This window comes from Prionailurus viverrinus, chromosome D3 (genome assembly GCF_022837055.1).
Source record: "Prionailurus viverrinus isolate Anna chromosome D3, UM_Priviv_1.0, whole genome shotgun sequence".
NCBI classification, from domain to species: domain Eukaryota; kingdom Metazoa; phylum Chordata; class Mammalia; order Carnivora; family Felidae; genus Prionailurus; species Prionailurus viverrinus.
The window spans coordinates 56,492,522-56,503,182 of NC_062572.1; the positions used below are offsets into that span (position 1 = coordinate 56,492,522).

General features: G+C 45.0%; 1 protein-coding gene across 1 annotated transcript in view; it reads left to right on the forward strand.

The window, feature by feature from the left end:
- Positions 1-10,197, forward strand: part of ASXL3 (ASXL transcriptional regulator 3) — a 146,535-nt gene extending 136,338 nt beyond the window's left edge. Inside the window, exons 12-13 of the mRNA XM_047827921.1 lie at positions 919-2,860; positions 5,692-10,197. Coding sequence (XP_047683877.1) covers positions 919-2,860; positions 5,692-9,402 — 5,653 coding nt within the window. The 3' untranslated portion in view covers positions 9,403-10,197. The remainder of the gene's footprint in view (positions 1-918; positions 2,861-5,691) is intronic.
- The last annotated feature ends 464 nt before the right edge of the window (positions 10,198-10,661 follow it).

Here is a 10,661-nt window from a genome sequence, read left to right on the forward strand (position 1 = left end):
GAAGACTGTGCTGCTTTCGATTAGAATTGCTACTTTCGGGGCGCCTGGGTGGCGCAGTCGGTTAAGCGTCCGACTTCAGCCAGGTCACGATCTCGCGGTCCGTGAGTTCGAGCCCCGCGTCAGGCTCTGGGCTGATGGCTCGGAGCCTGGAGCCTGTTTCCGATTCTGTGTCTCCCTCTCTCTCTGCCCCTCCCCCGTTCATGCTCTGTCTCTCTCTGTCCCAAAAATAAATTAAAAACGTTGAAAAAAAAAAGAATTGCTACTTTCTGATAAGAAAAAAATTAGATCTGGAGTGCCTGGGTGGCTCATTGGTCAAGTGTCCAACTTCAGCTCAGGTCATGATCTCACAGTTTGTGAGTTTGAGCCCTTCATCGGGCTCTGTGCAGACAGCTCAGAGCCTGGAGCCTGCTTTGGATTCTTTCTCCCCTTCTCTCTGCCCCTCCCATGCTCATGTTCTGTCTCTCTCTGTTTCTCAATAATAAATAAATGTTAAAATTTTTTTTTAAATTTTAGATCTTATACATGTTTTTGCTTTTCTGTCCAATATTTTCTAATCTTTTGTAGTACATTATTTTTTTTATTCCTTTTACCAACATTTGGCAAAGTTCATATCTCCTTACTTACAGAATAAAAATCTATACCAAAAATAAATAAGTTGGTAGATAAATAGGTAAATAAATATAAAAATGCATAATACATTTCTTAACCAGAAGGAGAGTTTATTTTAGTTACGATTATAAAAGCAGTAGAAAAACTAAGTCATCATAAACCAGTTTACATAAATGAGGCATATTGTTTAGTGATTATAAAATCAATTTGATTCATTTACTTCCGTTGAATACTCTATACATATCTCCAAGTTGTCCCTTTCGTGTTTTGTGGTTGGGCAGTAATTTAATATTTCTAATTTCTGTTCAGGTTGGGCATGTCAAGAGAGGACTCAATAAAGCTTACTTCTGGACCAAACAATGATGGCGCTGAAAGTAGTTCTTCATGTGGACCCACTGGCCTCCCAGGTCTTTCTGCACAGACTCCCTTGGAAGAGCAACAGCCAAAAAGCATGAAAAGTCCAACTTCACCAGAGCCGGAATTCTGTGCTATGGTAGATGTAGGTAAAGACATAATGGCAGAATCAGAATCAGAAGATATCTTGATCCCTGAAGAATCTGTGATTCAGGAGGAAATTGCTGAAGAGGTAGAGACTAGTATCTGCGAATGTCAGGATGAAAATCATAAGACGATACCTGAATTTTCTGAGGGGTCTGAAAGTCCAGCCAACTCTCACGAAGAGCCCCAGGTAGCACCTCCTGAAGATAACTTGGAATCCTGTGTTATGATGAATGATGTTTTAGAAACTTTGCCTCATATTGAAGTTAAAGTGGAAGAGAAATCAGAATCTCCCCAGGAAGAAATGTCGGTTGTTATTGATCAACTAGAGGTCTGTGATTCTCTTGTTCCTTCCACTTCATCTGTGACTCATGTCAGTGACACAGAACATAAGGAGCCAGAAGCTGCAGTAGAGACCAATACTCCAAAAATAAAGACAGGGTCGTCTTCTTTAGAAGGCCAATTTCCCAGTGAAGGAATTGCCATAGATATGGAGTTACAGAGTGAGCCTGATGAACAGCTTTCTGAAAATGCTTGCATCTCTGAAACTTCCTTCTCTTCCGAGAGCCCAGAGGGAGCCTGTACCAGCCTGACATCCCCAGGAGGGGAAACCCAATCCACTTCAGAAGAATCATGTACTCCAGCCTCCCTTGAGACAACGTTTTGTTCTGAGGTGTCCAGCACTGAAAATGCAGACAAATATAACCAGAGAAACCCCCCTGATGAAAACCTTCATGCATCTTTGATGTCAGAAATATCTCCAGTATCCACTTCACCTGAGATATCAGAGGCCTCTCTCATGTCCAATTTACCTTTAACATCCGAAGCATCCCCGGTATCAAATTTACCTTTAACATCAGAAACGTCACCCATGTCGGATTTACCTTTGACCTCAGAAACGTCTTCAGTGTCTTCCATGCTTCTGACATCTGAGACCACTTTTATATCCAGTTTGCCTCTTCCTTCAGAAACATCTCCAATTTCTAATTCTTCCATGAATGACAGAATGGTGCATCAGCAAAGAAAGTCCCCTTCCATCTCTGAAGAACCACTCTCCCCACAAAAAGATGAAGGCTCTGCCCCTGCCAAGCCCCTGGGCGAGAGCCTTCTCTCTCAACAGAGGACTCTATCAAATACTCCTGAACCTGTCAATATGGGTTCTTCTGTTTCTCCTGAAGCATTTCCATCTGAAGAATTGCACAGTAAGACTCTGAGTCAGCAGCCTTGTAAATCACACGTTGAAACTGAGAAGCCCTATCCTGCTTCGATTCCAGAACTTCCTTCTATAGAAATGATAAAAGTTAAAAATCATAATGTCCTGCAAAGAACAGAGAAGAAAGGGGCATCTTCACCATTGGAGTTACCGGTCTTTTCTGAAGAGACAGAGAGTAAGGGAAACGAGCTTCCATCAGCTAAATTACAGGACAAACAGTATGTCTCATCAGTGGATAAGGCTTCCTTTTCAGAAGGCTCTAGAAATAAAACCCATAAGCAAGGAAGCTCACAGAACCGATTGGAGACCTTGCATTCTTCCAAGTTGTCCGAGCCTTCCAAGTCACCCGACGGGATAAGAAATGAAAGTAGAGAATCCGAGATATCAAAGAGGAAAACAGCAGAGCAGCACAGTTTTGGAATCTGTAAGGAAAAGAGGGCTAGGATAGAAGATGATCAATCAGTGCGGAACATATCGTCCAGCAGCCCCCCTGAGAAAGAGCAGCCCCCCAGAGAGGAGCCCAGGGTTCCACCTCTCAAGGTATGGAATAATAATAATAACAATGAAGACAATTCCATAGATAGGCTTTTCCTATTTAGATGCTTAGTTTTCTAATTTTAAATAAGGTTTTCTTCCCTCCAGGTTTTCTGTAGCAGTTTACAGTCTAATACTCCAACACCAGTCTAATATTAAATGATCTTTTTTAAGGCTGTGCGCTGAGCTCATATGATAATTTTAGATACACACATATATGTACTTAGACCTCAGCATTTAAGGAAAAAGAAATGAGGAGGAAGAACAGGGCCCGGAGGAACCTATAGGCCATGAGATACAGGGTCTTTCGGAGACTCCAAGGCATAGGACAGAGACCTGCATACAGTTGGGGCAAGTTGAAAGATACTTCAGTGTCCTAGAAAAGTCCAGTAGGACTATGGAAAGTAGTCAAAAGTCAGAAGCGTGCACTAAGGAGGTGAAGGTATAGGTAATCGGTTTATTTTCCAGCAAACATTGACCACCACCATTGCCTAGCAGAAAGGACCTGACATATGGAAGAACCTCATTAAATATTTCTTCAATAACTCAGTGAAATTGCTTAACACACCCTGAGGGAAAATGCTGTAGATGTAGAGGTATACAGATCCTATTTATTTATTTATTTATTTATTTATTTATTTATTTATTTTTATTTTCAAGAGAGTAAAGAAGTATTTAACTTTACAAATAATAAAGCCTGTAGTCAGGCATTCCTATTTATATATTTTCTTTTGATCCCAGGTAGGAATTAAAGGTGAGAAAACAAGCCTTTTATATAAATTGACTCTGCCTAAATAAACTGAAAATTGAGGTTAATTCAAAAGAAACACTCTGTTTAATAATAATAATAAAAAAATCTTACCCAATATAATCTATATTTATTTGGTGCTTTCATCTCAGCCCATTTATATTGTCTTACAATAAAATGGATTATTGCACCATAGGTTTGGTCTAGAATTATAAACCTATTCTAGCTTTGTTTCTCTTAATCTCTTTCTCTTTATTTTGCTCTAACCTGACATCTATTTTTTGTATGTGACTCATGATATCCATAAGGCTGACTTCAAAGAGTGTAGCTGTAGTTATTCTATTTAATAAGGTAACACCTATTAAATAAGGTTCTAGAGATGTGAAAGATGAACATTAAGCTACAATTAAAACTCTACTGTGCATTTTAATTTCTGAAGCAGTGGGAAAAAATATAAGCAAACTTTTCATAGGAAATATTTTTAAACATAGCAGGCTAATTTTTCTTGTGAAAAGCTTGTTTTCAATGTAATATACACTTTATGTAAAGATAGATACCATAAGTATATTTGATGTTTGTTCAACCTTGAGCTCTTCAGTATGTCCAGGCTTAATTGTTTTTTAATGTTTTTAGGTTTGGTTTGTTTTTTTTTAAATGAAGGAAATATTTAAAAGTAAAAAACAAAATCTCCTCTCTAAATTCATCCCCCCCGCCCCCTTTGGAGCCTTTGGATTAGAAGAGAGACCTCGCGAGCTGGAAAATGAGAAATAAATAGCTCAGTAAGATAATTTCTTCTACCAAATTTCCAAAGCATAATTGGAGACTGAAAGGATCCTCTAGTAAGTGTCAGGGGTTTATAGTGTAAATACACATGTGTTAAGAAGAGAGATAAGTGTTCTAGGAAAAGCTTTGTCCAGAGAGACAAAACCAAGGGAAGCACAGTACTGTCAACAGCCCTGAATGGGGAGCCCGAAGACTCTCACTGTCACTCACTAGTTATATGACCCCAGGGCAGCCTCCACGGGCTCAGTTTTTTCAACTGCACAATGAGGTGCCTTAACCAGAACCCTTCTAGCTCTACAAATCTGTGACTCGAAGGATGTTTTTAGTGACTGGGGCATCCCAGCCATTGCTATGGGATGTTGGGTGTTGGGCCTTGTGCCTTGTGAATTTGGTGATGACTGAGTCTCTTTCATTAGCACGAGGAGGTGGTCACTGTGGGTTGGGATATTTATGGAATTCAGCAAATTGAGGATTACCAGTATCAGAAGAAACTGCCCAACCCGTAGTTGCTTTTAGAGGCAGAAAACCAGAGTCACCCTTGCTCTCATGAAAAGATAATGCTTTCAAATCCCTCTGGAAAGCAGAGCACTCACACAGATACAGTCTCATTCCATCTTTCTAAGAGCCCTGTGAAGGAAATAGACCAGAAATAACTAGTCTCATTTTACAAGTGAGTTTGCAAACTCTTATTGTGTGCTTATTACACATGTATGAGGCGGCATGCTAGGTGGAGTGGGAGTACCTAAAAACCACAGGGTCTCTGGTTCAGGGAAGTCCTTGGAGAAACTGAGGTACATGGTGAGTTGCCTGAGATCACGGATTTCCTTTGAGTGAAGCCAGGATGAAAATTCTAGTCTGCTGACCTCTTGGCTAAGGGCTTTTTTCTCTGTGTCACATTAAGAGGACAACTCATGTAGAGTTAAGGTCCCAGTTTGCTATGCCAGCAAGGAAGATAATTTAAAAGCTAAATATCTCTAAGTCTTTTTTAGCTAACCTCATTTTAAGAAGCATGGATTTTGTTTCCATTTATATGAGGCATTAAGAAGATGTTTCATTTCCATACCAAATGAAGTCACAGGTTGATGTTTCTGTAAATGAAAAACAGAGATTAGAAATTTTAATTTCACGTTCATGCTACATTTATTGTTGCTTTATACCCTGAAGGCCCATTCGGGGATTTAGGTGTGGTTGGTGCCACATTAAGAGAGAATGCAGCTCCTCTTTTCTCTTGCGTTATCACATTCCTCATGCCTCCTCTGTGATCCTGTACCAAGCGCTTTATCTTTCCATTCTCCCCTTCCCGTAGATCCAGCTTTCCAAAATTGGGCCACCTTTTATTATCAAGAGCCAGCCAGTCTCCAAACCAGAGTCTCGCGCATCCCCTAGCACGTCGGTCGGCGGTGGGAGGAACACAGGAGCCAGGACCCTTGCAGATATCAAGGCCCGGGCCCAGCAGGCAAGGGCCCAGCGAGAGGCCGCGGCAGCCGCTGCTGTGGCCGCCGCGGCCAGCATCGTCTCCGGAGCCATGGGGAGCCCAGGAGAGGGTGGAAAGGCAAGAACCCTGGCACACATCAAAGAGCAGACAAAGGCGAAGCTCTTTGCAAAGCATCAAGCCCGAGCCCACCTCTTCCAGAACACTAAAGAGTCCCGGTTGCCTGTGCTCGGCTCAAAGGATGGGCCTCCCAGCTTAGAAGTCTCTTCTGTCCCTGAAACAAAAATCGAAGGGTCTACTGGCGTGATTATTGTCAATCCAAACTGCAGATCTCCTAGCAACAAGTCCACACACCTCCGGGAGACCAGCACTGTATTGCAGCAGTCCCTTAACCCAGCTAAACTTCCAGAAACTGCCACTGACTTATCTGTGCATAGCTCTGACGAAAATGTACCTGTGTCGCATTTATCTGAGAAAATTGTTTCATCTACCTCTTCTGAAAATAGCAGTGTGCCCATGCTTTTTAATAAAAATTCTGTCCCCGTGTCTGTTTGCAGCACTGCTATGTCGGGAGCAGTTAAAGAACATCCCTTTGTGAGTTCTGTTGATAAATCCTCCGTTCTAATGTCTGTGGACAGTGCAAACACTACGATTTCTGCTTGTAATAGAAGCATGTTAAAAACCATCCAGGGAACCGACACTCCGTGCATAGCCATCATACCAAAATGCATCGAAAGCACTCCTATCCCCCTCACGACAGAGGGCTGCCGTGGATCGAGCCCCATGGATGACAAGCCGGCGCCACTGTCCAGCAGCAGTGCTAGTAACTTAGTCTCCAGTCAGTACACCTCTGTGCCAACACCCTCCATCGGGAATAACTTGCCCAGCCATCTCTCCACTAGCTCTGTCTTGATTCCCCCAGCGGGAGTTAATAGCAGATACCCTTCTGAGAAGATAGCCATGCCTGGGAGTGAAGAACAGGCCCCCGGACCCTTGGGTACCACTGTGAGAGCCGCCCTCGGCTGCAGGGAGTCGGTAGCAGTCACAGACGCTCTGGCTGCACGGCCACATGTCGCAATGTTTACTGGAAGCATGCTAACAATAAACTCTTACGAGAGTCCTCCCAAGTTGAGCGCCGAAAGCTTGGACAAAAATTCAGGGCTTCGAAACAGGGCAGACAGTTCTGGGAAACCTCAGCAGCCTCCGGGGGGCTTTGCACCAGCAGCCATAAACAGATCGATTCCATGTAAAGTCATCGTTGACCACAGCACCACGCTGACCTCCACGTTGTCTCTGACCGTCTCCGTCGACAGCGCGGAAGCCAGCTTGGACCTCCAGGGCAGGTCAGTGAGGACAGAAGCCTCCGTCCAGCCTGTGGCATGTCCTCAGGTATCTGTCATCAGCAGGCCTGAGCCAGTTGCAAACGAAGGCATAGATCACACTTCCAGTTTCCTTGCTGCTCCCGCGGCAAAGCAAGACTGTAAACCGATGCAGGCGGCCTGTTCAGGTCTCCGAGAAGGACCCCTTGTTGTTCCAGATAAGTTAAATGAGGCGACTGCTCCTAGTAATAGCTTTGCTGAGCAGGCACGGGGCCCAGCCACTTTCCAGAGTGAAACAGACACCACCTGTAGCAATCAGTACAACCCAGGCAACCGGATTTGCTGGACTGAGGAGGGGATGAGGGGCCCAGGGCAGCCTCTGGTTAGTCACTCTGGTTCAAGTAAACAGAAAGACTACCTGGAGCAGAGCTGTCCAAAGCCTATCAAAAGCGAACACGCTGGCTACTCACACATGTCAGAACTTCACCCCAGGAATCTCATGACAAATGTCCCTCTCCCGGTGAAGTCTGAACCTCATGAAGTGGACAAGGGCTTTAGAATGGACACCGAAGACTTCCCCGGCCCCGAGCTGCCACCTCCGGCCGCAGAGGTCGCCCCTGGTGTGCCGCAGGCACAAAACGTGAAGGCCTCCACCTCCGGCCCCATGGAAGAGGCCATCTCCTTGGCTGTGGACCCCCTGAAAAGAGTCCCCAGCGCAGGGAGCTCCAGCTGCCGTCTCTCATCCGTGGAGGCTAACAATCCACTGGTGACACAGTTGCTCCAGGGCAACCTGCCTTTGGAAAAAGTGTTGCCTCAGCCCCGATTGGGAGCCAAGCTCGAAATCAACAGACTTCCTCTGCCTCTTCAAACTACCTCAGCGGGTAAAACGGCACCAGAGAGGAACATTGTAGAAATGCCGTCCAGCTCTCCAAATCCAGACGGGAAGGGCTACCTGGCAGGGACCCTTGCACCGCTGCAAATGAGAAAGCGAGAAAACCACCCCAAAAAGAGAGTCGCCAGGACTGTGGGGGAACATACGCAAGTTAAATGTGAGCCAGGGAAGTTGTTGGTGGAGCCAGATGTTAAAGGGGTGCCTTGTGTCATCAATTCGGGCATGAACCAGCTAGGACACGGCCAGCCTTTTAAGCAAGAGTGGCTGAACAAGCACTCCATGCAGAACAGAATTGTTCACAGCCCTGAGGTCAAACAGCAAAAGCGGCTGCTCCCCTCGTGTAGCTTCCAGCAGAACCTATTTCACGTCGATAAGAATGGCAGCTTCCACCCCGAGGCTGGCATCGCACACCGGCAGCAGTTTTACCAAATGCCCATGGCTGCCCGGGGCCCGGTCCCCAGCGCCGCACTATTACAGGCCTCTGCCAAGACCGCAGTGGGCTGTAACGCGTTCGCCTTCAATAGGCATCTCGAACAAAAGGGGTTGGGAGAGGTTGGCCTTTCTTCAGCACCTCACCAGCTGAGGTTAGCCAACATGATATCCCCCAACGTGCCCATTAAAGAAGGCGATGACGTGGGAGGGGCCGCGCACTCCATGCCGAACAAAGCACTGGTGCATCCCCCGCCCCCGCCCCCACCGCCCCCCCCACCCTTGGCTTTGCCCCCGCCTCCCCCACCGCCACCTCCGCTACCTCCACCTCTTCCGAATGCAGAAGTCCCCTCCGATCCGAAGCAACCGCCGGTTGCCATGGAAACCACTAAGCGACTTAGTTGGCCACAGTCCACGGGCATATGTAGCAATATAAAATCGGAACCTCTTTCTTTTGAGGAAGGTTTAAGCAGCAGCTGTGAACTGGGCATGAAACAAGTTTCCTATGACCAGAATGAAATGAAAGAACAGTTAAAAGCATTTGCGCTAAAAAATGCAGATTTCTCTTCCTATTTGCTTTCTGAGCCACAAAAGCCTTTTACCCAATTAGCTGCTCAGAAAATGCAGGTGCAGCAACAACAGCAGCTCTGTGGAAATTATCCAACAATACACTTTGGTAGCACGAGCTTCAAAAGGGCGGCATCTGCAATTGAAAAGTCCATTGGGATTTTGGGAAGCGGCTCCAGTCCTGCCACGGGCCTGCCTGGTCAGAACGCTCAGATGCCCGTGCAGAACTTTGCCGACAGCAGCAACGCGGATGAGTTGGAACTGAAATGCTCTTGCCGGCTGAAAGCCATGATCGTGTGCAAAGGCTGTGGGGCCTTCTGCCACGATGACTGCATAGGTCCCTCCAAACTCTGTGTGGCTTGCCTGGTTGTGCGGTAAGAGCTGGTGAAAGATGCAGTATCCCTTTTCAACACGGAAAAGCCAAACGGCGTCAGCAGCAACAAATTGAGTAACTCAGTGGTTTATATCGTGATAATTTATTTTACTTTGGAACAGATTATCTTTTCTCTCTGGGATTATTTACTTGCATTTCCCAGAAAGGGGAGGTCACGTCCCAGCAGAGTGGCTCATCAGCATGTCTTTTACAGATTAAGTTGCCATTCCCAGCTTTGGAAAATTTCTGTCCACGTGTATACAGGTCACTACCCCATTCATTATTATTATTATTATTATTATTTTTAATCCAGGTGTAGATAGGAAAAGGACATTTTTAATTACTTACTGCTAACCAGAAATGCAGATGTAGAAAGAGAACGGGAAAAGCGATTTAAGGTGGTTGGTGATTCATTCTCTTGTAGATTAACCATTGCAACAAAGGCTTTCACAGTTGACTCTTCTGGACCTACCTTTACCACAGTGATGCAATCGTATTTGGAAAGGGGAATCTTATTTAAATGTATGATTCCTTGTATTGCTCCTATCTCAAAAGATACATTAAAGGAGGTATGCCATTCATGAACTCCACTGTCCTTATTCTCTTCCCTCCCTTGTCACTCTTTTCAGAGCCTGGCAGAACGTCTGGCTCTGCCTTGGACCTTGTGCACACATTGTAGTGAAATGTGTCTTCTACCTGAAGTTGCAGTGTGGGCCTCATGCCCGGTAATCTGGTTCGAGCCCTTTGACACCTGATACCGTCAGATGAGTTGACCAGCAGAGGGCCATAGGCCCGTAGAATTTCAGAGCGTCATGTGTAGCTTTAAAGAGCAAGTATGGAAAAAAAAAATGCCCTAAAATTAAAAGTAAGCAAATAAAACGCTGTGTATGCAAACACATACAAATGGGTTGTAATGTTAATACTGGTCCATTCTGTTCACTCTAAAGACAATTGCTAAACACTAAAAGGGAGGGGGGCAGAAATAATTGTAGCCCTTTATGGATGACACCAGTACATTCTGGCTTCCGACTCTGCAGAGGTTGGCCACCTCTTTTAAAGTGTCATTGATGACAAAAAGGAACTACCGAAGGGTGAAGTGTTCATAGATTTCTGAATAATGTTTTTCTCATGATTCACAATCTATATATTTGACTCGAAAATAGCCCTTATTTTAAAAACCCGTTCTAGGTATCGCATGTTTTGGGGTTTTTAACCCCCTCAGGTGAATTCAGTACATTCTTCATATCTGGGGGAGTGGAACTGC